Source organism: Eutrigla gurnardus, assembly GCF_963514095.1.
Source record: "Eutrigla gurnardus genome assembly, chromosome: 13".
Taxonomy (NCBI): Eukaryota; Metazoa; Chordata; class Actinopteri; order Perciformes; family Triglidae; genus Eutrigla; species Eutrigla gurnardus.
In genome coordinates, this window is record NC_139936.1 from 4459500 (window position 1) to 4487163 (window position 27664).

The 27664-nt window shown below is 42.5% G+C and overlaps 5 protein-coding genes across 10 annotated transcripts in view; 4 read left to right on the forward strand and 1 right to left on the reverse strand.

Annotated features, from left to right (window-relative positions):
* LOC311023766 (AP2-associated protein kinase 1-like) overlaps positions 1 to 2971 on the forward strand; it is a 166665-nt gene extending 163694 nt beyond the window's left edge. For all 5 annotated transcript variants that reach the window (XM_084025801.1, XM_084025802.1, XM_084025804.1 and 2 more), the window contains one exon: positions 327 to 2971. In XM_084025801.1, the coding sequence (XP_083881927.1) occupies positions 327 to 1183 (857 nt within the window). In that variant the 3' untranslated portion in view covers positions 1184 to 2971. The remainder of the gene's footprint in view (positions 1 to 326) is intronic.
* Positions 2972 to 3439: 468 nt separating this feature from the next.
* Positions 3440 to 6820, forward strand: med22 (mediator complex subunit 22). 2 transcript variants are annotated; one of them, XM_084024234.1, is made up of 4 exons: positions 3440 to 3891; positions 3970 to 4050; positions 4751 to 4959; positions 6458 to 6820. In XM_084024234.1, exons 1-4 carry the CDS (start codon positions 3769 to 3771, stop codon positions 6651 to 6653), a joined length of 609 nt encoding a protein of 202 aa, XP_083880360.1. In that variant the 5' UTR covers positions 3440 to 3768; the 3' UTR covers positions 6654 to 6820. The 2 variants fall into 2 exon arrangements, with proteins under 2 accessions (XP_083880360.1, XP_083880361.1); XM_084024235.1 differs by lacking the exon at positions 6458 to 6820 and having other exon boundaries at positions 4751 to 6078.
* A 303-nt stretch (positions 6821 to 7123) lies between these two features.
* cUnh9orf78 (chromosome Un C9orf78 homolog) lies at positions 7124 to 9591 on the reverse strand. Its single transcript, XM_084024230.1, has 9 exons — positions 9431 to 9591; positions 9180 to 9239; positions 9045 to 9096; positions 8878 to 8948; positions 8694 to 8774; positions 8348 to 8545; positions 8099 to 8235; positions 7886 to 7990; positions 7124 to 7544 (listed from the first exon to the last, which is right to left on the reverse strand). The coding sequence occupies exons 1-9, from the start codon at positions 9505 to 9507 to the stop codon at positions 7447 to 7449; spliced, it is 879 nt and encodes a 292-aa protein (XP_083880356.1). The 5' UTR covers positions 9508 to 9591; the 3' UTR covers positions 7124 to 7446.
* A 27-nt stretch (positions 9592 to 9618) lies between these two features.
* nfu1 (NFU1 iron-sulfur cluster scaffold homolog) lies at positions 9619 to 12273 on the forward strand. Its single transcript, XM_084024231.1, has 8 exons — positions 9619 to 9733; positions 10581 to 10681; positions 10786 to 10921; positions 11014 to 11080; positions 11177 to 11294; positions 11387 to 11450; positions 11539 to 11713; positions 11905 to 12273. Exons 1-8 carry the CDS (start codon positions 9675 to 9677, stop codon positions 11941 to 11943), a joined length of 759 nt encoding a protein of 252 aa, XP_083880357.1. The 5' UTR covers positions 9619 to 9674; the 3' UTR covers positions 11944 to 12273.
* Positions 12274 to 12802: 529 nt separating this feature from the next.
* On the forward strand, positions 12803 to 27030 carry gfpt1 (glutamine--fructose-6-phosphate transaminase 1). Its single transcript, XM_084025115.1, has 19 exons — positions 12803 to 12880; positions 14486 to 14593; positions 14758 to 14865; positions 14980 to 15105; positions 15183 to 15241; positions 15318 to 15452; positions 15541 to 15602; positions 15680 to 15759; positions 15849 to 15957; positions 16096 to 16259; positions 18061 to 18156; positions 18515 to 18612; positions 18809 to 18929; positions 19262 to 19419; positions 22289 to 22403; positions 22863 to 22990; positions 23370 to 23537; positions 23964 to 24125; positions 25241 to 27030. Exons 1-19 carry the CDS (start codon positions 12874 to 12876, stop codon positions 25283 to 25285), a joined length of 2049 nt encoding a protein of 682 aa, XP_083881241.1. The 5' UTR covers positions 12803 to 12873; the 3' UTR covers positions 25286 to 27030.
* Positions 27031 to 27664: the final 634 nt, after the last annotated feature.

A 27664-nucleotide genomic window follows, 5' to 3' on the forward strand; every position in this document is an offset into this window, starting at 1 on the left:
GCTGAAACTAATTTGTGGAAACAGGGTTATTTGATGTTGTCATGGTAGAGCTGGCCAGTCTCGTCTATGTGGCTTTTATTCAGAGTAGTGTGTGTCTGTATTGTTGTAGTCTTGTGTTTACTGTTGGGTCGTTCTTATGGAATCCTTAGTGGTTACGGATGATCCGTCATACAGTTTTGTGTGCGACTGAGGTTTAATAGTCTGGTAGATTAATGAGCAGCTGGACCTCAGGTGGTAGAGTTTCTTGTACTGAACATATTTCATATATGTTATGTTTTTGTTCCCCTCTGATATATTTCTCTCGTATCTCTGCTTCTCTAACACAGACGTCCAAGGGGAGAGTAATGGCTACTCTGTGCTTGGCGAGGGACAGGAGACCGAACCGCCAGAAGGAGATCCTCAAGCAGACAAGGGATGTGTGCACTCCAGCGATGAAGAAGAAGAAGAAGAAGAAGAAGATGATGATGATGAGGAGGAGGAACAAGCCCATAAAAAAGAGCAGCAGGATGCGGGAGCCATTGAGAGTCAGGCAGCAGCACACGACTGCAGCGGCTCCAGACCTCTGCTCTCGGTCTCTGAGGACGAAGAGGACCAAGAACCTCACGTAGCCCTCCACTCGTCGCCGCTCCGCAGCGCAGACCCGACACAACCATCCACTACATTCCACCAACACACTCCCAACTCCTTCGCTCAGGATCATTCCCAACACGCACACAAGCCGGCAAAGGGGGCAGACGCCCCCGCGGATGTTTTCTCAAAAGCCCCGTTTTGGATTGCGCAAGAAGAACCGGCCGACGTGTTCGCCAACGCTCCGTTTTCTCGCGCCCTCCTCGCTGCTCCGCAGCAGTTCGACGTGTTCTCTCAGGCTCCCTTCGGAAAACGAAAGGAGGCTTCAGGAGCTCATGCTGGAGTTCATGCTGTCGCCACTGATCCAGGTGCGTTGGGACAAGTTGCCCAACAGCCTTTCCGCCCACAAGCTCTGGCCAAATATTCCCGACACTTTGAGGGGCCGGCGCCCCAGCAGCCCGTAGCAGCTCACCGCGTGGTGTGCAACGTGAGCCGGCAAGCCACTGTGGCATCGGTCCCCGTTGGACCTCTTCACTCATGGACCTCAGAAGTGAGCGCTGTAGACCCTTTCGTCTCTGCACCCTTTCACTTCAAGGCCCCACAAGAAAAGCCCTGAACGCACACGTGGAGGTCAGAGCAGTGGGTATCGGCGCTCATCACTGAATTATGCAAACTATAACGGGCATACTGCATGCTGACACCAGCGCTGCAGCTGGACTGCAGGCCTGCATGGATCTCATTCTTAACCGGCTCCAATTAGTGTTAGTGCAAGGTCATCTTTACACTTGAATGCTCTGACATCATTCCCTGAGTCCTCCTCACTTTTTATTTCCCCCCGTCACATCCTTTTTCCCTTTTGAATCGTCCTTAATCCTTTTGGTACGTACATCGACACAAAGACAATACGGTCAAGCGTTTGATTGGTTTCTTGCCTACCTCAGTTACTTTCCGCGTCAGCGCTAAAACACCACACAGTGAGGGAGTTCGTAGATCGTCTGCAAGCTTTGGCAGTTTAGTTTCCTGTACATTTGAGCTTTACTGTGAAACCGTGATCTGATAACGCCTCAGTCCTCCATTGTGTTCAATCTCAGAAAATTCAGCTGGAATCACAAGATCACGTCGTCACAGGAGCTCGGGAGAGGAGTTTCACTGTAATTACATCACACACTGTAGAAGAGCTTACAATTATGCACACAAAGTCGACCGTCTTGGGCCTTGATACTTGACAGTTTGTGTTATGAGGGGATGCTGGATACTGACGTTACAAAGATAACAATGTGTTGATACGACGTGTAACTTTTGTTTCATTCCACAATGTTTGCATTTTGTCATGTATTGTTTTTGGTCACTGTCCTCTGATGAAAATGGAAAGTGTGTATTCCATGTAACGTATGAACCGTGTTTAAATGTTAGGCATGGGAAAAACAGTTAGTAGTTCTTATTTTAGATGAAATGTAGAACACTTTGTTTCTCTTACTTTACGAGACGTAGCTCTGAAGCCTTTCACTCTCACACTACGTCCCTCCGACTACATCAGCATAAATCACGTTGCCTTCTGTGCCCTCCTTTAAAAACTGCTGCATTCACATGATTTTATTGCACTTGCATTCAGCACCAAATACTTGTGTACACTCGTGTACAACTCCAACTTCCAACGTTTGCTGTTTGCGGTATGCTCATGTCAGTTTCATTCAACTCTGTAATGCATCTCTATTGTAAGTCTATAAACTCCACACGTGTACTAACTGTGACTCACACTTACGAACATCTGAAGTGAAAAGTTTTAGCTGCAACTTTTACAAAAGGCTTTCCTGCAGTCACAGAAATATCTACGGCACTTATGCTTCACAGTTCCAGTCAGGGATTGTAACGGTAGTATCTTGTACATAGGATCTTGAATGGTGACTGATGACATTCCTTATGAATTTATTTCCATCGCCATTTGGGAATATTTTATTGTCTTTGTGCTCTGTAAAATCATGGAACGCTCCTTGGTTCCCACCATGGCACTTTTGGAAAGGGGATCCAACCTGTTTCAGCCCAAAGTTTAATTCATGTATTCTTCTGTTGCAATGTAAACATCCTCCGTTTTCTTTTTGAAGTGTACAATCTTCCTTTTTTTTTTTCTTTTATATAAATGCTCACCTTTCTTATCCAACTTGTATACATGAAGGTTGCACATAGTCACCGACACAGAGTGAGGGGTCCCTAAGAATGTGTTTTGATTGTAACAGCTGTAAAATGTATTTCAACTCGTGTTGTATAGGAAATCTTTGGAGGATTCAACAACTGATGATACTGTTGGACAAAAAAAAGCACTTGAAATACTTGTTATGCTGCACAGCCTGCCTTTGAAAACTGTTCTAAGTCATAAAAAAAAACTATTAAATGAATGTAAATCACATTTTTGCAGAGTTATTCATCATGTTTGAAACATATACTTCTATAATATATATACCTTTATTCCAACCGATTTTAATGTTAGACATTTATGTACTTTAATTCTTGCAGTTAATGCTTTGCAGAATTTAATTTTTTTACAAAGCTTCAACTCGAAACATTAAAATAATTATATCTTGACTCAATCAAAAATAATCTAATATTATAATAGAACATGCTGTGATGGGGTCATTCTGCTGCATACCAAGAACTCAAACTTTTCATACAATAATATTGTTTTTACTAACCAGATGTAGGTCTTATGCAAATTAAAATGCATTAATTCATGATGTAATAAAGAAAAAATAGTGTATCTACTTGTGAAAATTTAAAAAATAAAACTGTTTAGTGTTGCAGTGTGATATCAGTGATGCTCCACTAGAGGGCGGTAGCGCGCAGATACACCGGATGTTAACCGCCGTTAAATATTACGTAGAAGAAGAACAGGTTGAGCGTTTTGTTTGTACGATTGCGAGCTTGTTTTCAAAGTATGCCGTAAAAGTAATTGATAGCTATCATAGTACCTGTACTAAAAATATATTAATGCAGTAGCGCGGATACTTAAACTACGCGAGGTCACGTCACGCGCTTCTCTCGTCCACTTGTCGTGAACGCGCCTTTTCGTGCTAGCTAGCTGCTCGCTCCTTGAATGAGGTTTGTTACCTCATTCATTACACACGCCACTCGCTGAATGGGTGCGTGTGTGTGTGTGTGTGTGTGTGTGTGTGTGTTAGCTCGACGTGAACAGGCTTCCTGAGCAGAATGGCCACTCAGAGAGTTCTCCCTCAAAGCAAAGAGAGTCTGCTGCAAAACTACAACAAGAGACTGAAGGATGACATCCGGTCCATCCTGGACAACTTCACCGAAATCATCAAATCGGCCAAGGTGCGTAGATAGTATACACAGCTGAGCCTCTTTCCTTCCCGTTACACGTGTTTTCTAACTCCTCCGTTCTCTCTCCAGATAGAGGATGAGACTCAGGTTGCCCGGGCAACGCAGGCAGACCAGGACCACTACGAGATGCACGTCAGAGCGGCGAACATTGTAAGTATTGTAAAGTAGTACTATGCAGCACACTCGGCTGTTTTTATTTCCCAGTTAGGCATCCTGTTACTCAGTAGAAGGGCAAGGTACTCTCACTTTGAGTAGGTAGATGATAGGCAAACTATATAAGAAGACAATGCACTTTTAATATTGCATGTTAAAGAAGGAAAACAACTGATAAACATTTAACATTATCAAGTCACTTAAAATAAATCATATTCTGTTTTTTTTCATGGCAGGTAGCTTAAATTGATAAGAATGTATGAGGAGCATACTATATTTTATATTATAAACTGTTTATGCTTATTGCATTTTGTGTAATGACTGAATAAAAATACTATTAATAAATAATATAATAATAATTAATAATATATTGAAATGTGGAAATATTGTTCATTTATGCAAAGTTCAACTTGATGCCTTTGGTACCTTTTGTTAAGTTTTGTATCTCTGCTAGAATTTAAAATAAAAGTTTGAGTGCAGAGCATGAATTTGTCCCTGCTGACGGACTTGTAGGACTGTGAGGTTTAAGAAGTCCACTTGTGTTGTTGCATCTAATACATCTAATCCATATGCACACTGTTGTAAATGGTTTTTATTGTATTTTGCGCTGCTTTATTGACACTATCCTCGTTGCTGCTGTAACCTGTAAATGTCCCTACTGTGGGACTAATAAAGGATCATCTTATCTCTCTCTCAGGTGCGGGCGGGCGAGTCGCTGATGAAGCTGGTGTCGGACCTGAAGCAGTTCCTGATTCTGAACGACTTCCCCTCGGTGAACGACGCCATCAGCCTCCAGAACCAGCAGCTGCGCTCGCTGCAGGAGGAGTGCGACAAGAAACTCACCTCGCTCCGTGACGAGATCGCCATCGACCTGTATGAGCTAGAGGAAGAATATTACTCCTCCAGGTACAAGTAGGCTCATACTCGCCCCCTCCCCCCCCACATCCCACCGCCCCTCTCTTGTGCCATGCCCAGCACCATGTACTGTCTCACCTTTCACCATTCACCACTGGGCCCAAGGGAGGGTTTAGCTCCGCCTACATCTAAACCCGACACCCTTTTCGGCTTCAATTAATCTCATCCTCATATCGACACCATTCATCAACACAGATCATTGCCGAGGGCTGTTGTCATGGAGACCATTTCACTAAGTGACTTTATTATTGATTAGTAAGTGCCTTAACTTATTTTTTTTTCTGCTCTATGACGTGTGTTGGTCAAAGTAGAGAGGACTTAAGCATTAAAGGGGTAGACGACTGAATATTAGCTGTGTACATGTATACACCTCTCGGAACTAAAACGTACTTTTGAGCATTCAATGCAGTTTACTGATGACGCCGGATGGCTTAAATGGTGACATGGATGATTTTAGTCGTTCAGAACAGAAAGCTTCGGCGTTGATCTACTGCTGGGTTTATTTCTTTGGTTGGTCTGCAGCGTTTAATAGAGGTTTTAATAGATATCGTTTGTCAGGCACATGGGAATCTAAGTAATAAGGGCCTTTTTCTCTTTGCTCATATACTACTAAAGTATTTTTAATGACCAGAGTTCATTACAGTCCAGGAATTTAAAGATATATTCATGGATGAATTGTTAGCGTATTTCAAAACAAGGCTTTGTAGAGCCCCCTTTATAGAAGAATTACGCATTAAAATAACTAAAACTATATCAGAATAATGATTTTAGAGTTGTATCATTTGTTTTTATCCAAAATTATTTATGTTATATTTAAATCACAAATACATGGTAGATTTTAATGGACTGTGGATGAACGCTTGTGACATTAGACCCGACTCTGCTGTTATTTATTCAAGGTTAAATCTGAAACTGCCACGTTTCCATGGAAACGTCTTTTCCTGTCAAAGCTATTAGGGTGATTGTGTTTAAATGACTCCGTCCTAAAGACCACAAGTGATTCAAGCTGTAATAATTCAGGCAGCTTCGCTCTCACACCTGCTGTGGTCGTGCTTGTGTACCAGCTGTTCCAGTAGAATCAGAATGATAAGAAATAAAGTAGAGACCAAACACTGTGGTAGTGTGTCTTGTTTTCTGTGAGAAAGTATTAAGAAGTGTCTCTCATTCCTGTCTGGAGCATGCTGGGTGCGGGCCTTCCTTCCTCCCTCGCTGCTCTCGCTCTGCTTTCTCCTCCATCAGCAACTAATCACTTTTTTTTTTTTTTTGCTGATTTTAAAATCAAATTGATAATCCGCACCGCTGACGACACTTCAGGTGTTGATCAGGTGCTTCTGCATAACCTCCATGCTTCTATCGTATGTGTGCCTTTTTTTTCACGTGCTCCTCCATGTGAATGAATGTGCTCAATTCTGACCTGCCGCTCTCGTCTGCTCCTCTCTTTCTGTGCTGCGCTGACTCTTTGCCTCCTACTGGTTTCCGCTCTGCAAAGCTACAGTCAGTGGGACAGCACTGATCTGCCGCTGCGCGACGCCTACCGCCGACGAGACAGCTGGGCCTCGCCGGGCAGCAGCTGCAGCTCCACCCAGGGGGACCGGGAGGACGTGGAGGGACCTCCTCCTCAGGAGACGAACCTCCCCCAACACCACCTCAACGGACATGGGACGTCCTCTCTAGAAAAACCATGAGGATAAAAAGTGGACTCTGATGAACGTTAGTGCTCAGGTTTGTACTCGAGCGGAACTGATCTGGCTAATTAAGCTCCATTACACAATGTGAATTAGTTTCTGATTTAGGTCTACTACTGCACTGTATCGTTGACTGACATCTAGACTGTCCTCGAGGATTTCTTCAGCATGAACTAGTTTTACAGCAAAGTAAGTAAAGAAATAGTACGAAACACAAATACCTGGAAGATGTCAAATTTCCCAGTTTAAGTGACTTTCAAAATGAATTTATAAATATGCATACACTGACTTTGTGAACAATACTGAAGTAAAAGTGCAAGTTTTTTGTGTACCTTCGCAGCATTTAATGACAGTATTCATGTTTTTCCTATTATGTTGACTTGGACTTTGTGTATGTTCATTTTTTACTCTTAAGCACTGACCATATTAAAGAACTTACATCTTGTAGTTTCATGTTTTTTAATATTGTGAAAGCCCTTAAAACACAATTCTACAACTAAAATATTTAAAAGAAAAATCTGGCAATTCAGAGCAGAAATACCACTCAATTTAACATTTCTTATGCCGTTACTTTAAACCAATTTAAGCCACATGATTTTAACATATCACAAAGTAAATGTACTGTATTTGGAAAACCACAAGGAGCCGTTTTCTTTTACAATATTTACAAAGTTCTACATTGACTTGGAAGTCCTCCGAGTTTGAGAAAACCAGCAAATGGCAGGAGGCTTCAATCGTTACAAACATGAACATCAAGTTCTTTTGGGGGGAAAAAACAAAAAAATCCAGCTCCTTAATATCGTCGATTCATCTTCTTGAACTTCTCGTAATGGTAGTCATCGGTGGCCTTTTCGTTGTTGGGACGTTTGCGGTAGTTGGGTGGTGACGTAGCTGTGGCGAAACAGAAGAGGGTATGAATGAAGTTATCGCTTTCAGAAGAGCAGTGAACAACTATTTCATTACTTATATAGACAACTTTTACTCCCTACATTTTAAAATAGCTGTACTTTCTACTCTACTAAAACGAGATTCAGTTGAATCAGTACTTCTTCTTTAACTAGAGTCTTTTTAAACCAAAGTATATGTACTATAGAAGTATAGAATCAACCAGATCAAGTCACTAATACCTGCGAGTTCATAGAAACAAGTAAAATTGTAACTGCTTACACTGATTGTAGAAGTATTGTGCAGTCTAGTAGTACCTAGAAGGACCAGTGTGTACAGTCTCTTACCCTCTGGAAGTGGTTTCTCTGTGTCTCCTACACGCAGCGGCCTTGCTTTGGGCTCTTCTCGATGTCTGTGGTGCCTCTGTGGTGCGTTCACATCCTCATGGTAGACTGAGGAAAAAAAATATTTAGAATATTTAATCAACCTTTCACCTGTCATCACATTCTGGTGTGCTCTCGCTATTTGAAGCCGAGTGTTCACAGATGGACAGCACTCACAGCGGTTGTGCTGGACGTAGTTGACAGCTATGTTGGTGGGTACAAATGATGTGCCCTGGTCTTTTTTCTTGTTTCTTTGTTCCTGCAGAAGCTTGGCTTTTGCATCCTCAGTCTGGATAATGTTCTTTATCTTTGCACTGGGGAAGAAATCAAAGAAGCAGCTAAATGAGTCGTATCCCTTCTGTCGGCTAGTCGCAGATTCAAAACTTAAAACACTTGAATGTAATTTTGAGAATCTCCTATACGTACTCAATGCCAAGATCGACCTCAGGGATCCCACTCAGCATCTGATTGGACAACATCTCCTCCGTCTTCTTGGCGGAATTGACATTGATGCTGTCGGGCAGCTCGTACAGGTGGTCCTCCGCATTCTTCACCTTCACTTTCTGTTCCTCGGCTTCCACCAACCCCTTCTTCTTTTTCAGCTCTGTCTCAATATATTTCATCCTGTGGAGGTGGATTTGTGAAAGAAATGTTATTAAAATATGAGTAGATAATATATATTCATGCAAAGAAGTTAAGAAAAAAGGATTGAATTCAACAACAGTGGGTTGTGTCTATATGTGTGTAAATAAGTGAATAAAACAGCTGTTACATGTCTGCGTCTTCATCTCTTCTGTTAGTTTCAGCAGAAAAAGACGTCCCCAGGTTCAGATCAGAAGTCTCCTCTTCTGTCCTGCAAGTGAAACAGAGGTAAAAAATCAGTATCATGTGACGACACGTGCATGTACAATATGTTAATTACGCTGCTTCAAAATGACTATAACAGATTTGCTTACATGTCCCTGTTCCTGTCTTTGATTTTCTTCATGTCTATGACCCCTCCTGTCTTCAGTTTAAAGGGGTCATTCTGTGGGAAATTATTTATGTTAATAACGTGTTAAACAATCAGTCAATGAATCACACACATTATGGTGAATGTACATTTTTTTTTATAGTCACTTGCATCTGTTTCGGCGTCTGGTGGCAGTTTATCCCCAACCAACAGGGCGCTCACACTAAACAAACAGGAAATATGAATATTTATTTACATTCTGATATCTTTAATTAGATGATGTGTATTGAAACGTGTTCACGTTACCTGACTCCGGTCTGTCGTTTCCGTAAACTCTGAAGTTCTTTAGCCTCCTCTACTTTTGATCTAAACGACCAAGAAAGACACGTAAATTATAAACGACTGTAACTTAAAAACATAAAAACACGTAGTCTGTTAATAAATAGGAAGTTGTTGATTGTGGACTCTCTTTGGACAGTTGTCTACGTGAGCTAGCATATCGCTAATGCTAACGCTAACGTTTTTCTTCGTGTTGTAGTTGAAATAAAGTACTTCACCTGACTTCTTTGGTGATCTCGTCCTCCTCCACATCTGACGAGTTCCTTCTCCGCCTAAAGTTTTTGCCACTCGGCATCTTTAATGCAGCTTTATTGTATTTTTTTTATTTCGTATCTGTGAATCGTGTCCGACGACGGCAAACGGTTTAATTTAAGGGGCGAACTTAAGCGAACGTACAATAATATTGCGTCACTTCCTCAAACACAAGCGCCCGCTTCCGGTTTTTAGGTAACCATAACAAACATGGCGACGTACAGGCAGGTCGGCAGGTTGTTGGGTATTTCAGCAAGGCTTTCGCGTCCGTAAGTTTACCTGCTTGTTAGTTGTGATGTTCCTTATTTTTTATTAATGCTTGTAGGAATGCGTCGACCTGTCAAGAACCGAGAGTTAACGTTAACTATTAGCGGCTAGCTAGCTAGCTAGCTAGTGACGCAGAATTAAGACTATTTTCAGAGCAGCATGATGCAATGGATTTACATTTACATTTTATTGTTTCAGCTCTTTAGATGAGAGTCATATAGTTATTAAAGTGTTTTGAATACTTATCAATTGATGTCTTTCTATAAACAATTATTTAAGTTCAATACATAATAACACAATTATGTATTGTCAATACACAAACAAAAACGCCCATTCAAGTCAAAATGTGTAAGTCAAAATGTGTCTATATATTTATATATATATATATATATATATATATAGGGTTTATTGTCATGCACAGTAAATAAACTTATTGTCCACAGATTGCCAACAATGTAACATCCAAGTATAAAAAATAGATACAAAAATAGATACATATTAAAATAAATCAAAGTAATTTAAAAGGCAGTATATGATATTCGTAAAAACAATAACACAGTGCGGACTTCATTGGACTCTCCATTGTGGCTTTATTTTGTTTGGAGTTGTTTTGTGGGGAAATAAACCTTTTTTGCGAGCCACAATTCTCCCTGAAGTGATTTTATAAAGTGTTCTTTTTTTCTTCACTTTTCTGTTACTGCTGTATGGCCAGTGTTTCTCATATACAGGAAATGAAACAGGCTTTTAAGGGCAGTAAATAATCTATTTTTAGCTGCACACATTTGTTACTGAAGTGTGCTTTTATTTTCCTGTAGTAACCTTTTGAATCTGTGTTTTGTGACGTGACAGTCTTGCAGGCTGTGGATATCAGAGCGCCGGATTACATTGGCCTTCACATAACACAGCAGTCTCAAACAAATGGCCACAAAACCCCCATTGGGTTGTTCCTGGTTTGTATGCCTGCAGCATCATTGTGGCTGTCTAACTTGGAAAACACTATATATATATTCTGTATGACTTGGCATCCTTATCTCTATGTTTTGTCTACTTCCAGGAAGGACGATGTTTGTTCAGACGCAGGACACGCCAAATCCAAACAGCCTCAAGTTTCTGCCTGGTTGTATAGTTCTTGAATCGGGCACAATGAATTTTGATGGCCCTCGTGACGCTCACTGCTCACCCTTAGCCAGGTATTTAAAGCTATTGTTTTTTCAATATTAAAAAAAAAAGTAATGCATTGTCAAATTCACTTTGTATGCCAAACTTCTGTGTCTGTCTTCAGGCAGCTGTTTAGAATTGAGGGAGTCAAAAGTGTCTTCCTGGGCCCCGACTTTATCACCATATCAAGGGTAAAACCAGGTCAAGTTTCCATGAAGCTCATAGTTTAGCACATTACAATGTCATTACTTGGAATAGCTTGTTTTCTTTTCCTTCTCTACATTTAGTCTGATGAAAATACAGAATGGAAAGTTATCAAGCCCGATGTATTTGCTGCCATTATGGACTTTTTCACTTCTGGACTTCCTGTGGTCAATGAGGACAGCACACCCAGTGCGGATACAGGTAAGGAATTCAACCAGCAGTGCAGGGGAAATGCTGAAATAGACCAGTATAGTTAAGGCTAACCATTTCTGATTCTTCACTTGTCTTTTCAGCGCCATCAGATGATGATGATGAAGTAGTTGCTATGATCAAAGAACTGCTGGATACTCGAATAAGGTGCTAGGGTGCACTCCAATACTGTGTCAGCATCTGACCCTTTTTGTCCTTTCTACATGTGCTGACGCGTGCTCTTCTTCTTCTCCAGGCCAACGGTGCAGGAGGATGGAGGCGATATCGTGTATCGAGGGTTCGAGGACGGCATTGTCAAACTGAAGCTGCAGGGCTCTTGCACAAGTTGTCCCAGTTCAATAATCACTCTGAAGAGTGGAATCCAAAACATGCTGCAGTTTTACGTCCCGGAAGTTGAATCGGTGGAGCAGGTTTGTTCTCCTCCTATGTTGTAAACGTGCTGCATTACTTTTTCTGATTGGATAACTGTTTATATTGGCGCATGTCATGTTATACTTTTACAATTAGCACATATAGCTGTCGGGTAACCAAACTCAAAACAGCTTAAAGAAAATATACAGTGCTATTTTAAAGTATTACCTGCACTTTGTTTTTTCAACAGGTGAAGGATGAGGAGGAGGAGGAGGCTGCTCAAATTTGAACTGCACTGAAGTCACATTTACACATTCCTCCCTCGCCGAGCAACCCCTTCAATGTAAACCGTAGTTGCAATAAAATTAGTGGGTTCATAGCGAAGATATCATTATCGTTTATCCAGATGTAATCTTTGACTTTGGAGGCTGTTTTCTGTGCAATGATTTCTTTTAACGTGGACAGAAAAGCTGAGTCATAAGAACTGATGACTGTAGAGCTGCAATAAATTGTATTTATATTTCACATTGTTACATCTTTTGAATCAGTAACGAATCAAAACAGTGTTAAACAGGCTTGAAATGTATACTCTCTGTATATAAATAAAGTTTGTTGAAATGTTTTTATGGCTGTTGTTCCTCCTAATCTAAGAGTATTTTTTGTGTATATGCAGTAACTACTTTATTACTACTTTATATCGATATGTATTTTTTAAAAGCTGCTAACAAACTTTAATTTTGAGATTATGTTTAATTAATAAAGCACATATAATAGAATAGAGGGATACAATTGTCAGAAAATATGATTTAATCTTAAAATCTCAAAAAGGTAAATGGTTGTACCCTGAGGGCTTTAAAGGTGATTACCATTTTTAATGATGACAAATGATTAGTTAATTAATTTAAACGTCACAGCGCTAAATTGTTTGACCTGATTTAACATCTCTGTATAGTAGGCGGGGGAGCGCATGTCTGACATTGCTTAGTAATGTTGATTTTAGATAAGCTGGAAGATCCTACGGATCTACATCCTGATGCCACGTCAGAAGTACATACGTTGGTAGGTGCAACCTGACTGACAAGCCGCTCGACCAATCAGAAGGCGCCATGGAAGAAGAACGCTGGGGCTGTCGGTGACAACAGAGAGGGGGGCGAAGCTTATATGTGACAGGCGTTCCCAGCTACCGTAGTAGCTGTAAACTGGCAGCCAAACTGCAGACATGTGTGGTGAGTACGGGAGAAATTCAACATGTATCATCATCTGTAGGGAGTTTAATTTCTTTATTCCCCTGCGTATGAAAATACATTAAAAAATAGTGCTAGCATCGTTAGCTTAGGCTAAAGTAGCTAACCCTGCTCAGTTGAAATTAGCTAAGGGGCGGCTAACCTGAGTTAGCGTGAGCTGGTGCTGCTGATGCAGGTTAGCTAGCCAAATGAGAAGCAACCGCTGTTTTATATTTCGCTTTCGTTAGCGTTACGTGTTATATTCGGTGACGTAAACAGTCGATATTGTGGGAGTAACGTTAAAAAAGGTGTCTCATGCTAACGCAGCTTCCATGGGGGGTTTTCTGATGACGATCCATCGCGTAACTTTCCACGGAACCGGTCGCTGTGGTTTCTCGGATTTGGGCGTTTAATATTTGGCAATACGTTAGCTGAGATAACATTGCCAGGGTTTTAATTGGAGTCTAAATAAAGTACTATTTAAAGGGGAGAGGGGGGGCGTCACACTGCAGCGTTAAACTTCATTGAAAGTGGCTGGAAAATGGATCAGTTTGGTTGAGATGCTTTGCTTCCAGTGTCCCTGTCCCATATCTGTCTGTCTCCTTCTCTCTGATAACTGATGCCTCTCTGTGTCCCATCACTGCCACTGCAATCTCTTGAGTACACCCATCAGACCAGATAGACCAGTAGTTGGTCCTCTGAGGATATCATAACAAATGCTTCTCTATTAATACCTGCTGTCACAGTCAGAAACCACTCTCTTGTCTTGGTGGGTCTTGATTTTTTTTTCTTTTTTTGCATGCTTGCTCCAACACTTTCCTCCTCACTGCCTTCCCCCACCACCTCCTGTTTCTGAATGAAAGCTCTGTTGAACCAGGCGGCCCTCTGGCTCTCTATTTGAGAGAAAAGTGCCTTCGCTGTGTAAGAGGGCTGTATATCGTACCCACCGTTGGCTTAATTAATGTGACTGTCCTGGCTGTGGACACCTGATATCTTCACCAGAGAATGCTGGTTATTGCTGTAATTTGTGAGATTGTGCAAGTCTTAATTCAGGTGTGTGTTATTATACGGTAACTGCAATTACAGTTGTTGGACCGACACCACTTGAAAGAGATTTCCTGTGTTGCTGTGACATTTCCAAGGCTATAAGATATACGCTTGGAAAATATGTATGACATGTAGATTGTCTCTAAGCAGTCTGTTTTTCAGTTTTCTTGTAAGACTGGTTTCTCGTACACAATAGAGTTTTGACTTCTTGTCCAGTTAAAAATAGACGCTTGTCACACATTGCTTAAATCACGTTTTGATCCGTCTCGGGTTTCAGCCTCTAACGTCTCCATTCTTGTAGGTCAGAGTATCATCATTATTATTATATGTCAACCTCCGGTGGAGTTGTGTTGCGACAGTATGGGTATAGCATATTTTTGATTTTACAAAATAGAGTTGCACAAATGAACAATTCCAAGAAGATGTAATGACATAAGAGCACCGCTTAAACAGGACACAGAAAAAATATAATAGAAACATAAGAAAAGAAAAGAAATATAGATATTCAAAGATATCTATTTATCTATTGAATCTTGACATTCTGTTCCTTCCTCTCCCCAGGAATCTTTGCCTATCTCAACTACCATGTGCCAAGGAGTCGCCGTGAGATCCTTGAGATCCTTCTCAAAGGTTTGCACCGTCTGGAGTACAGAGGCTATGACTCAGCTGGTGAGTGAGATGTGAAGGCTCATATCAACAACACCCACTGTTTTTATCAGGCCTATTTCCTTCACTGACTCCTTGCTGTCTTCCTGCAGGACAGTAGTTCTGATAACGCCACCAACACTAATGGAGCTAATTAACTCTATCTATAATATATCTTTTTTTGTTAGGTGTGGGAATTGATGGTGGCAATGCCAAGGACTGGGAGACAAATGGCAAGTCCATCCAACTGATCAAGCAACGTGGAAAAGTGAAGGCACTTGATGAGGAGATCAACAGTAAGCCAAGTGCCATGAAGCAACCATTATTAAATGATCCCTTGCTTTTTTTGCCATGTTGAATACTGTCGGGTATAAAACATTGCCTGCGTTGGCGTTTGTTTAACCTTTTAGAGCAGCAGGACATTGACCTGGATGTGGAGTTTGACGTTCACCTCGGCATTGCTCATACCCGCTGGGCCACCCACGGAGAACCAAGTCCAGTTAACAGCCACCCACACCGATCTGACAAGAGCAACGGTCAGTTATGTTTAAGGAAGCTAACTCGACCTGATCGTATGTATCTAAATGTTTCTGATAACCTTTTTGGTCTGCAGAGTTCATTGTCATCCACAATGGAATCATCACCAACTACAAAGACCTGAGGAAATTCTTGGTGAGCAAATATTTTCCAAAAAACTACAGTATTCTAGACACAAGAGACGGGACTGACTCTCTCTTTATCTCCCCAGGAAAGCAAAGGCTACGACTTCGAGTCAGAAACCGACACAGAGACGATCGCCAAGCTGGTGAAGTACATGTTTGACAACCGGGAGAATGACGACCTCAGTTTCTCTACCCTGGTGGAACGGGTGACCCAGCAGCTGGTAAGGACCTGCTCATGAATAGCTCTGCTCCTGAAGTGATCAGCTGATAAAAGAGCCTGTCTGATGTGTTTGTTCTTCCACCTGCCAGGAGGGAGCTTTTGCTCTGGTCTTCAAGAGCGTCCACTACCCCGGAGAGGCAGTCGTCACAAGGTACACCCTCACCGAAGCTGTCAAACTGTTCGTTGTACATGTAAGTGTCGTCTGCTCATAACAATGTTGCCATGCAGGAGGGGAAGTCCCCTGCTGATGGGAGTGAGGAGTGATCACAAGCTGTCCTCAGATCAAATTCCTGTGCTGTACCGCTCCTGTAAGTTTAAATTCATGGAAAATCGTGAAATGAATTTTTCATACATGCTTAACTGAGCCCCAGTTTTCTTTTCTTTTTTTCTCCCTCAGGTGCTAAAGACAAGAAGGGCTGCACCGCTCTCCCCAGGCTGGACCAGGACACCTGCTTGTTCCCTGTGGATGAGAAAGCTGTGGAGTACTACTTTGCCTCAGATGCAAGGTAAGCAGATACCTGTGTCTTTGCATCCTCCTTTTTCCAGAGCATGCAAAGATTCCCCATTTCCCCACTTCTTACGCCTCGTTTTTATCTGTGGAGTCAAATGTTTGATGTCGTTTTTGGTCTCTCTCGTCACCACAGCGCAGTGATCGAACACACAAACCGGGTGATCTTCCTGGAGGACGACGACGTGGCTGCCGTGGTGGAAGGCCGGCTGTCCATCCACAGGATTAAGCGCACGGCGGGAGACTATCCAGCCCGCGCCATCCAGACCCTGCAGATGGAGCTCCAGCAGATCATGAAGGGTGAGTGGAAGGTCAGACTTTGATCGGTTCATCATACATTTCCCCTGCACATATTTGCAAATAAATCATGAAACTGCCTTGTAATTTAGTCCTGAACCCTGTTATTACTGTGTAAGTCTCCGACTAGCTGCTTATATAGCTCACCTGGCTGTTAATGTGCAGCCCTGAGGCCTTCCTTGCATTTTAATGACACCCTCAGGGAAGCAACTGTCATTCAAATGACCTCTGAGTTACAGGACTTTATCACCCTCACCTTTCACTGCAGTCAGTATTTAGTTGGACAGTGAAGCATCTTTTGTTCTCTAGCAAAGTGTTTCTAACAGTTTTTCTGCGGACCAGATTTTTTTAAAAATGACAAATTGTTGCGACCCATTTCACAAAAGGCCTAATTTATAAATCATGAGTAAACAGATTTGTGCAATAATGAAAGTTCCTGACCTTTTTTACTGCAATGTCCTTATCACCTAAGATTGTCTTGTGTAGGTTAACCAGCTATTCAAAGAGATGTTTGGCAAATCAATACATTTTATGTACGTACTATTGAAAACACACACATGGTAAAAACTAAATGGTAGTCTTTTCTTTGCTTTGCTTATCAATAAAACGAACTGAATGTCCACTCTCCTTTTATTATTAGATTAAGTGTTATAAGTAGACTACAATTATGAGAATAAGCTGAGCATTCTGGTTCCCTCGTGTGGCTCAAAGGTGTATTACAGATGTAAATCTGTTATAAAAGACCCAATATTTGAGAATTACTGTTTTCTATTTCTTTTCTTTCTGTTTTGTTACTTTTTATATAGAGAGAGTTCCCCAAATTAAACAAATGGTTGAAATATTTGCATTTATGTCGAGAGTTTGGGGGAGAGGACAGATTCTCATGTATCAAATCTTATATGAAACAATTTCTTTGTGTTCGTGTCCCCTCTAAAATGCATTGTCATCTTAAAACATTGGTTTTAGCAAACATATGCATTTAATAAAATATCAAACCACCCCTTTTTTTCTGGCAACTTTCATTATTGATTTGCAGAATATTTTCTCCATTATTATTAAGTCTATGCAAAGCTAAAACGTTGTGAAAGACGGCCATCACAACTTCCCAGAACCCCTAAAACGATTTGATTTAAGCTGCATGTTGTAATTCAACCAACAGACAACCCCAAAAATATTTTCCTGTGATATAACAAAAAGGTCATCCACACAATGTTTCCTTCTTCTCCACGGACTCTTCCTCAGCAGTCCAGCAGAGGGCAGAGGTAAACTGACGTTGGCTGCTCTGGACATTCCTTTGTGGTCAAGTCATTACTCAGCCTCTCTCCTCCGTTTCAGTTTTCTGGAGCCTTTCTGCTGAATAACCTAATTCGCATGACCCAAATTGCTGTCAGCGGCAGGCTGAAAAACACTCTCATATTTTAGTGTCACAGTTTATTATGAACGGAAAAACACTTATCTCCCCGATGCCCCGTGTTTGTTTGCCGTCATTAAAGGGACGACTTGCCCCCGTGGCTCTGAATATGTTGATAAAGCAGCGAAAAGACAGTAAACCCCTCCATTCCCAGGAAAGCCTGATTCATCAGTAACACATTGTAAAGATCTTCTTGCTTCTCCAGGAGCTTTTAGGTTTATGTTCTCACGTACTTAATGTGGGTCAACAAGACCTTTCTCAGATGGCTTCGTGTGGGCTCACACTTTATAAAAACGTCCGTCCCTGTGTTCTTAACAGGCAACCTTTTAAAATGTTATATTTTTTTAACTGGCGTTGGAAATGCTCCCCTGATTTCTGATCCTCGCTTCACAGGCAACTTCAGCTCCTTCATGCAGAAAGAGATCTTTGAGCAGCCAGAGTCTGTGGTCAACACCATGAGGGGGAGGATCAACTTTGACGACAACACAGGTTAGTTTTCCCAGCGGGACACTGGCAGTAAAACATCTAATAAGTGCACTGTTTTCCTCTCCGTCCCATCGTGCACGTTGCTCAAACGCATACATGATCACATTGAGCATTACCAGTTTCCTGCATGTCACAGTCATAACAATCAATAAAGAGGAAATTAGGTTTGTATCCAATTCCTCACTGTGGTTGAGTTCATTTAACTACATGCGTGTAAAAAAGCTAAATATGTTAAAGTAACTTGTCAGTGATTTTTTTTTTTTTTTAAGAGAACATTCTCTCGTGTTCTCTTTGTGGCCTCCTTTTTTTAATGAGCTGGAAATAATGGAGCAGAATGATGGATTAGCTGTGTGCTTTTCAGTGACACTGGGCGGACTGAAGGACCACATCAAAGAGATCCAGAGGTGTCGGAGACTTATCCTCATCGCCTGTGGCACCAGCTACCATGCCGGGGTGGCGGTGAGTAGCCATTTTTCCCCCCTGTTAATGCACACAATGGAAACATTGTCTGCGCTGCCATCCTCGTTTGACTCCATCAGAACAGCAGGTCATGTCTGTATTGTGGACACAGGTGTGAGGTCCGTGCGCTGGCACGAGCTCCGCCGGTTTGTTTTAACAGAATGACGCTGAGCACTTTGCTCTGTTGCTTTCCCAGACCCGCCAGGTCCTGGAGGAGCTAACGGAGCTGCCCGTCATGGTGGAGCTGGCCAGTGACTTCCTGGACAGGAACACTCCCGTCTTCCGAGACGACGTCTGCTTCTTCATCAGCCAGTCAGGTGGGGCGACGTTACCCCGTTTTGTCCCCTTTCCGTCCCCCGGGAGCCCCTCTGGTTCTCGCTGATTGAGTCTTTTTTTAAGTCAAACTTGTGCAGCACAGTTGAGTTTCCAGTATCTGCTGTAGTCGTCTGAATGTGTGCGTGTTTCTTATCTGTGATATCTAATATTATTCTTTCCCAAGGGTGTGTGTCTGTGTGATATTGTGGTTTTTCTGTGAAGCTGTTTCAAATCAGTAATGTATTACGCAAAAGCCATTTCCTAACAAACAAATAAATTCTACTGTCAGGGCTGTTACAACTGTTATGTTTGTCTGTTGCTGCCAATCCTCCAGGGGAGACTGCTGACAGCCTCATGGCCCTGCGCTACTGTAAGGAGAGAGGAGCTCTGACTGTGGGCGTCACCAACACAGTGGGCAGCTCCATCTCCAGGGAGACCGACTGCGGAGTTCACATCAATGCTGGGCCCGAGATCGGAGTCGCCAGCACCAAGGTGAGCCTGTTTTCTTTATGTATTCCAGCGAGCATCAATCATCTACGGTATCTACACACATGCATTTGTCAGATGATGGCTTAGGTTGCACAAAATGCAATAAAACTTATTTTCATACATCCCAGACAGCGGCCTTAAAAAAAAAAAATCCTCATAAATAACTCTCTTGCATGAAATGATGTCAATAAATCACAATAATCCTGAATTTCTGTTTTCAATTGGAGATTAAATGATTTGTTGATTAATAAATAAGTTCAACTTTATTTATTTAGAAATCAGCAACAAGTTTGATAATCAGTTTTAATGCAAAACAAGCCAAATATTAATTTGTTCCAGTTTCTCAATGTGCCTCTTTTCTTTGTCTTGTTAGATCCAGCATTAAAAATCTTTTCGTTTTGAACTGTTGGTCAGAAAAAAGAAATCATTTTGACGACGTTGCCTCATGCTCACAGAAACGTTTTTGAATACAATGTTTTATAGAACAAGAGATGAAGAAAGTAATTGTTAGTTGCTGCCGTAGTTTTATTTGTTTCACATTTCACAGAGGGTTTGCCAAACCTTTGAACAAGACTGAGCACTTGGTGACAATTAAATGAGATGTGAACAGCTCGCACATATTTCTGTGTACATTACCAGATAATGCTCAGTCACGAAGCCCCACTCAACTCATTGCACAGCTGAGAAAAACCATGTGTCAGATTTTCTCTGGTCAAATGCCCAAGAGATCCAGAGAGCCATGTTTTTGGGAGGTCTTTGTCACAAAAAATATTTGCATGGATGTTACACAATATAGAAGAAACATAATTATGAGTTTGCAGAAACTGTACCCCCTTTTTGTGGCATCAACTCATAAATGAACTCAACGCCCACTGACACCGAATGAAACCCAGATGAGAACTCTATCGTGAGTGTGGCTGTCTCCTGGAAGCTGACATTTTCCTCTCAGCCCTTGGGGAGTCGATGAAGCCTGATATTCTCATCTCATCTCATGTAAAGCAGGGATCTTTGGTTCTAAAAACCACACGGATTTGCCAGTTTGGACTCGGAGAATTGGTGGAGCTCCGGCCCCAGCTAGTGAGGAGAGAGAGAGTGGAGCAGGTCCCTCCCTGGCCCTGCCCTTGGGCTTGGCTCAGGGACTGTTGCGCTGCTCCAAAGCCCCAGAGTACGCCTCACAGACGCCATCATTTAACGCTTGGCTGCTTTGGCCACACGCACCCACACCCAGCTCAACCAAATGCTGCAACCTAGTTCATCAAATCACTGGGGAACAACATATCACACCCAAGTGCTAAGTGACCCCCCAAATCATCTACTTTCGTTTCATGCCAATTTGAGGGGGAGGAGAAACAAGGAAAGGATCATTTTTCAATAATCGTATTCAAGATTTATGGAAAAAGAGGATGTTATTGAAGCACAAATCCTTCTGGCAGGTTAAATGGAAGAAGAGTGGCTTTATGGATTATATAGCAGCATCTGTTGGGGATTTAAGCTGTTATAAAGTTTGTTTTCTAGTCGTCAGCTGCGTCTTGAGTTTTTCTTAATTTGCATTTATGGGTTGTCAGCTATGCAGGTTGCATGTTATGCATGAAAAACACTCAAAGTTGGTGACATGAACAGCAAAAGAAGGAACCACCAGTTTACTATGTGGATTAAACATGTTGCCACATCTGACCCACGAGCACAGACTGTGGGTAGCGTGTTGTTGGGGGAAAAAAGAAACAGCGTAAACCTTTTACAGCTATTTTCTTGGCACTAAGCGCCGGCATTTCTGAGTCTGGAGGGTCCTGTGAAATGACTTGGCTTCACTCGAGCACTGATTAAATCTCCCAAATGGGCATGGAAGGCCTCCAAACGTGCTCGGAGATGAAAGAAGAGAGAGCGGGCGGGCGGTGATGACGGCAGGCAGGGATGTGCTTCGATGTGCCGGGCTTGTGAGCGGATCATCAGAGGGTGAACTCTCTGATTTTGATGTTGTGTCTTCACCAAGTTTTCCAGGATGAGCAACGTTTTTAATGTTGCTTGGCGTGTGCTAGAACCCACCTCTCCTTCCATGTCTCATCTGGTGCTGATTAATCGCTGGAGACAGAGTTTACCATCATAACAGGGAGGCAAGAAGCACAAACTCTAAAGAACTCTCCTAAACGAGAGGCTCAAGTCAGGATTTGGATGCTGCACTTTTTATTCAATGTTAAGCTGCAAAGCGGGAAAACTATACCTTTTTTTTTTTTTTTAATCAGGTTATAACGAGCAATGCTGCAGAGACCAGTAGTCCCAGACACTACGCTCCGGTAGAACAACATAAATCATCCGGTTTTAGATAAAAAAGCGTGCCTCTACGTGCACGTAGAGCCTGTTTGTTTTGCAAAAATCGACAGCGCCCGGATCATCCTGTCCAATCAGCAGGCAGGGCTGTGTTCATGCCCACACAGAGCCCCTCCCCCCTCGGGTCGTACCACTATCACAGGGGGGAGGCGGAGGGAAGTAGCAACAAGCTTCCAATTCCTCGTTAAAAACCCAAACGAGGAGGTCCAAAACAACCAAGGAGAAGAAAACACCGGTGGAAAAGAAGGAAAAAAAGAAAGATGGCGACGGTGCCCGTGATAAAACCAGAGTCAACATCGGACACGCGTTTCAAAGGTGGCGTGATCTAAGGGAGTTCAAAGGGCAGGAAGTCGAGGGGAAGGAGCCTGAGAGTTGGAATCATTCAATCTGACAGAGTGCCCTCCATCCGCCGGACTTGCCGACTGGGACTTTAACAAAAGAACACTTTTAATAAACGGAGCATGGAAAAAAACAACAAAACGTGACTCATACAATTGCAATATAATTCTCACATTACTAACACGTTCCCCCTCTCTCTACTCTGCAGGCCTACACCAGCCAGTTTGTGGCCCTGATCATGTTTGCACTCTTGATGTGCGATGACAGGATTTCCATGCAGCCCAGACGCCGAGAGATAATCCAGGGCCTGAGAGTTCTTCCAGGTAAATCAGGCCACGAGTATTCTGGCTCCGACTTAGAAACCCTGATCACGTACGAGATTTAAAATGTATAGCGATGGGGAAACCAGCTCTCAGAGCAAAGATCAAGTACATGGAGAGCCTGTTGGGTTTTTGTTGTTTGTTTGAAACGATCCTCTTGAAAGAGGGAGCCAAACGATGGAGGAGAGAGTTTTTGGCTGTCGGCTCTCGCGTGCTTCTCCGGATCTAAAGCATATGATGGAATGTCCCTGATGGTAAACTAATGAGGAAATGTCTGGCCACTCTGCTGCTCCCTGCCCAACATTATGAGTCTGAGGTCATATTCAAGCATGTGACAGCAGCAGCAGCAGCATGTTGACACAATGCTTTATTCAAGATCATGCATGATGGTTTTCTTTTACTTCCACTTTTCAAAAGAAAAATCCTCTGTTCTCATCTGTTTTTGTGTTATTTCTGTGTTAGATCTGATTAAGGAAGTCCTCAGTATGGATGATGAGATCCAGAAGTTGGCAGAAGAGCTGTATCAGCAGAAGAGCGTACTGATCATGGGCAGAGGCTACCACTATGCCACCTGCCTGGAAGGAGCACTGGTGAGTAAATACAACCTTCTTTTCAGCCGGCTTCAGCTGTTTTTTGTTTGTTTTTTTTTCATTCCAATGTATTATAAACTGCCTGGTGTCTCTGGAGGGTTTATAAAACCAGACGGCAAGAAACATATCGTCTTTTCTTTCAGCTGAGAAACTAAAAACGTTGGATATCTGTCCTGAATTATTAAAGATAATTGTTTCAGACTGTGCATGTCACTCCTACTCCTTAACTTTGAATAATAAAACACTGAGCTTCTAGTCTTATATAAAGATGTGTTGGTACAGAGATGGACTGAGGTTCTTATGATTTGAAATATAAAGACTACAACATAGGCTTATATGTTCTTAAATCACAGGTGTTTTTTTTCCCCATCCTGTGTAGAAAATCAAGGAAATCACATACATGCATTCAGAAGGCATCCTGGCCGGAGAGCTGAAACACGGCCCGCTGGCCCTGGTGGACAAACTCATGCCGGTTATCATGATCATCATGAGAGACCACACCTACATCAAATGTCAGAACGCCCTGCAGCAGATCGTTGCCCGCCAGGTAAGACCTAAATACGCACTCAGACATAATCAATGTTTTCCAAATCTTGCTGTATTTCTGACATCTTAAATATGCTGTTGCAGCACCAAACCCCAGAGATTGACCCTTCAGATTGTTTATGCATCCACTAAAATGCTCAGGAAACATTATTTTTGGTGGACATCTGAAGAATCTACAGTTCTTTATTTATATTTTAAACTTGGTGACCTCAGCACGTTTTGCAGGTTAATTTCCACAGTCCTGTCTGTGCCACATCTCTGATCCTTCACCTCGTTAAAAACAAAAAGGGAGGGGTCCTTTTTTAGCGTGACATCACTGCTGTTGGTAATCCACAGCAGATGTGGATTTAAGAGGTGTGAAAGTCAACCGAGAGATCCAGGTTCAGGACCACGCTGACAGATGAGTCGCTTTTGTCCGATTTCGCAGGGCCGCCCTATCGTGATCTGTGAGAAAGATGATTACGAGACCGCCAAGTGCTCCAGCCGCACCATCAGAGTGCCTCACTGCGTGGACTGCCTGCAGGGCGTCCTGAGCGTCATCCCGCTGCAGCTGCTGGCCTTCCACCTGGCCGTCCTCCGAGGTTACGACGTAAGTACCGTCCCTCCAGGCTCGGTGGTCGGTAGCTGATGATCCTCATCGCTTCACCAGATGAGATTTATTACCTCCGCTGTCACGTAAGACAAAAATAATGCAGTCAAATATCCGAATTCTGAACTCCAGCATTCATCATGCTAACTTAAAACCTTCAGTATCGCAAAGATGCCGGTGTTTTATTATGCCTAAATGGCTATAAAGGACATTCTGTACCTTTCCTTTACTATTTTGTTTGCCTTCTGTCGGTAAAAGAGTGTGTGTTCATGAAAATTCTGACCCATATGTCCTATATTGAAGTCCTGCTTTCTGAGATCCATAAAGGAAAAGTGTATATATTTTTTTAACAGCGTCGGCAGCAGAATTACTGCTTAAGCCAAGGAATGGAGAGAAATAATGAGTGCTGTTAATGAATGCCATGTAACCTTAGAGTCATACTGTCACTGATATACAAAAAGAAATGGTTCAATACTTCAAACTAATACTCATACCTCAGAGAGATTATTCTGAAGAAGTTGTGACAGACACTTAAGAACAAACCTGCTTGATAAAAGTGGTTTAGCTTTCGAGGTGAAATGTCCCAAAGATGCTGCGTCTCATATTCTAAGACGGCTTCATTTCTGCGCTCAGACTCTCAGATTCCTGGCGGCGGTCACCGGTGCCTCCGCACGAACGGCACGCAGTGTTTATATGTCATCGTGTTCCCAACTCACTCACACAAGTAATCTAATTTGAGTCGAAGCTTGTAAACTTTCCTAACTCGAAACACTGCGGTGAATGTGATATTGCGTCGGGCCGCCACGCTGAAAGGATTACAATTACATATAACTGCCTCCATGTGCGCTCAAATCCAGGCATTTTTTAACAGGTGGCGAAGGAACGCCAACTATGAGGGACGTTCGTAGCATCGTTTTGTTTCTCCGTATTTACATGCAGCTTGATATTTAAACAGGATTGGACGAGCTGTTTTTACCTGAGTATCTATTAGTCTGTCAAGCTGCCGTATCGCTGGCTGTTTTTGTTGTATGTAAGTTTGTCGGCAGCTATCGGTCAACAGCGGAAGCCGTGCATCACTTGTTGTCCATTTATGTGGCTGTTATGTTTAATTACAGGTGGACTGTCCAAGAAACCTGGCCAAGTCTGTGACCGTCGAGTGAACCGCGCCGACGAACGCCTGGCGGACGCACATTCAAACGCACACGGATGGTGAGAGGAGCGCCCGTGTGCAGAAACCAAGAGGAAATCAATGTCCCATATACGTGTCTCCTGTCATGGCTCTCTTTACTGCAGTCTTTTACCCGGCAGTCGTGTATCTCGCCGTTGCATAGCATCTGTATCTCACTGTCCCTCCCCCCTCCGAAACCCCTTTTTTGGCATCATTGTCGTATTATTATTATTGTTATAGAGAAGCGGTTTTGTTTGCGGTGGCAAGGTCTGGGCTGGCACTGATGACGACTTCATTATTCTCTGGATTTGAGAAGCTGTAGCAACCGACAGTGAGCATTTCGGTTTATTCTGTGCCTCCTTTTGTTTGTTTTTTTTGCTGACGAGTCACTGCGAGCATCGGAGCTGCTGTAAAAGCCGTTGACTGACAGAAGTTGGGTTTTTTAAAGACCTCGGTGGCTCTTTTTTTTCTCTCTTTTTTTTAATTCAGTGCAATGATTTGTAGTTTAGTTTGGATATTTTTCTTTGGCAGCTAATCAAGTGTCTTTTACTCCACAGTTTAAGTAAACGACCGTCTTAAATCATTCCAAGCCACAGGTCATCGCTTCTTTGTAATTGCCAGTTTTGACTGGGTTTTTCTCTCCTTGGACGTTCTTCCGAGGACACCCAGCTCTCTGCAGCAGTCAGATCGCAGAGAAGCTCGTGAATATCCGCTGCTGTGTCAAACTGTATCGGGGTAGTTTTACAAAAGCTTATGCTCATGTTTCAGATTTCAAACTCCTGGTGGTCTGTTGGTTAAACAGAATAAGCTTTGTTTACTGAGCCGCCGCCACCGGAGTGTGAGATTTTAGTTCTGTTATCATACACTGTTTTTACTTCAACCATTCTCTGTGCATTTATACTTTTCAGCCATTTGTGTGGTATCTAGTGATTCTTATGCTGATTTCAGGTCTCTAGTTTACATTTAAACTATAAACTGAGCTAATTCAAGGGGAGCCGACGTTACTAACCTGAAGTAAAAGCTGCAAACAGTCGCCAGCACACACCTTGCCACCACGACTTCTTCAATATTGGGACCATTTGTAGCTATTCTTTAATTTACTCTCTGATTTGAAATGTGAATGTTACTGTCGGTTGAAATGTCCTGTCAAACCAAAAAAAAAAATCTCAACATTGGCTTTGGCGGTTGTAAACCAAAACGTATATATATATTTTATATGTTAAACCTGTATTGTAGCCAAACATGTACTGATGCTGGTAGATTGTGTTTCTATGAGGATGCTTCAAGGCCTAAACTGTGCATTTACACATTTTTAATGGCAGGATGTCATACTGTTTATTTAGAAAGTCAGGTGTGTGAGAGAGAGAGAGAGCGAGCGAGAGAGAGACAAAGAGCCGAAATGTCTGTTTTGAAAACCAAGGAAAAGTGAAGAAATTGGAGCGGCTTGTTATTCTTTGTTACATTTAAAAAACTATTTATCTTGCTTTTGCAATTAAGCCTTAACTCGACTTTTGCATTCCCCCTCAGCCATCGAGCTTCTCGTTAAATAGTGTAGAGGTTTTTAAACGTTGTAGCCCACATCGATGCTGTACACATTCAGATATTTTTTGACCAGAGGCATTAGTGAAGAAGGCTGCACTGAATCCTGGCAACCTCTTTTGGAAAAAGGTGTTGGGGTCACAAGACACTATTCTGTTAGTGGAACCGATGCAATAAAGTGTCACGTACTTCCCTTTTTTCAAGTGTCTGAGCTCATTTGAAGAAGACGATACATGTTGATCATAATCCCACACATTAATGTCCACAATGATGCCAAATATTGTGCTTGTTCACACCGGTCAGCAGATATGTCACCATTATTTTATTGGAATAAAAACCCAGGCAGAAATCCAGTTATAGGCTTGCATTTGGAATATATTAAAAAGTAATAAATAACTTGATAGTTTATGTACATTTTATAAAAAAAATAAAATAAAAAAGTCCAGGTACAACAGGACACATTCAAGGTCTGCTTGTGAGTGATGAGAGATCCCAAACTATCCCGAGTACCGACGGAGAGTTAGCGGTCACAGTCTGGACGGTGGACAGTAACTGTCTGATGCAGCCACACACACTGGAGAGTCCGGGTCTGGAGTCCAGGACCAGGATCTGGACGGACCTGCACGCGGACAGCGAGCGCCGGGAGAGAGCAGCCACGACGTGCAGCGCCGACTCGAATCGCCTCCTGAGGGTTCCGCGGGTCCTCCACGAGGCCCAGGTGGTGGTGGTGCTGCGGCTCGAGACTTGACGTCGCTCTCGCGAGAACAGCGCACCTGCCAGCGCCAGTCTGAAGAGCGCGTTCAGCCTCAGCATGGCCGACAGGTAGACGGAC

Excerpts from the sequence above, each read along its gene's own strand:
- med22 (XM_084024234.1), top strand. The coding sequence starts at position 3,769 with ATGGCCACTCAGAGAGTTCTCCCTCAAAGCAAAGAGAGTCTGCTGCAA. Across the intron at positions 4,051-4,750 it reads ACGTCAGAGCGGCGAACATT|GTGCGGGCGGGCGAGTCGCT; the intron begins GTAAGTATTGTA and ends TCTCTCTCTCAG. Across the intron at positions 4,960-6,457 it reads GAAGAATATTACTCCTCCAG|CTACAGTCAGTGGGACAGCA; the intron begins GTACAAGTAGGC and ends CGCTCTGCAAAG.
- cUnh9orf78 (XM_084024230.1), bottom strand. The coding sequence starts at position 9,507 with ATGCCGAGTGGCAAAAACTTTAGGCGGAGAAGGAACTCGTCAGATGTG. Across the intron at positions 8,236-8,347 it reads GAGGTCGATCTTGGCATTGA|TGCAAAGATAAAGAACATTA; the intron begins GTACGTATAGGA and ends TTTCTTCCCCAG. Across the intron at positions 7,545-7,885 it reads AGAGAAACCACTTCCAGAGG|CTACGTCACCACCCAACTAC; the intron begins GTAAGAGACTGT and ends GTTTCGCCACAG.
- nfu1 (XM_084024231.1), top strand. The coding sequence starts at position 9,675 with ATGGCGACGTACAGGCAGGTCGGCAGGTTGTTGGGTATTTCAGCAAGG. Across the intron at positions 10,922-11,013 it reads CACTGCTCACCCTTAGCCAG|GCAGCTGTTTAGAATTGAGG; the intron begins GTATTTAAAGCT and ends GTCTGTCTTCAG. Across the intron at positions 11,295-11,386 it reads CACACCCAGTGCGGATACAG|CGCCATCAGATGATGATGAT; the intron begins GTAAGGAATTCA and ends TTGTCTTTTCAG.
- gfpt1 (XM_084025115.1), top strand. Across the intron at positions 14,866-14,979 it reads ACTTGATGAGGAGATCAACA|AGCAGCAGGACATTGACCTG; the intron begins GTAAGCCAAGTG and ends TTAACCTTTTAG. Across the intron at positions 15,958-16,095 it reads TACTTTGCCTCAGATGCAAG|CGCAGTGATCGAACACACAA; the intron begins GTAAGCAGATAC and ends TCGTCACCACAG.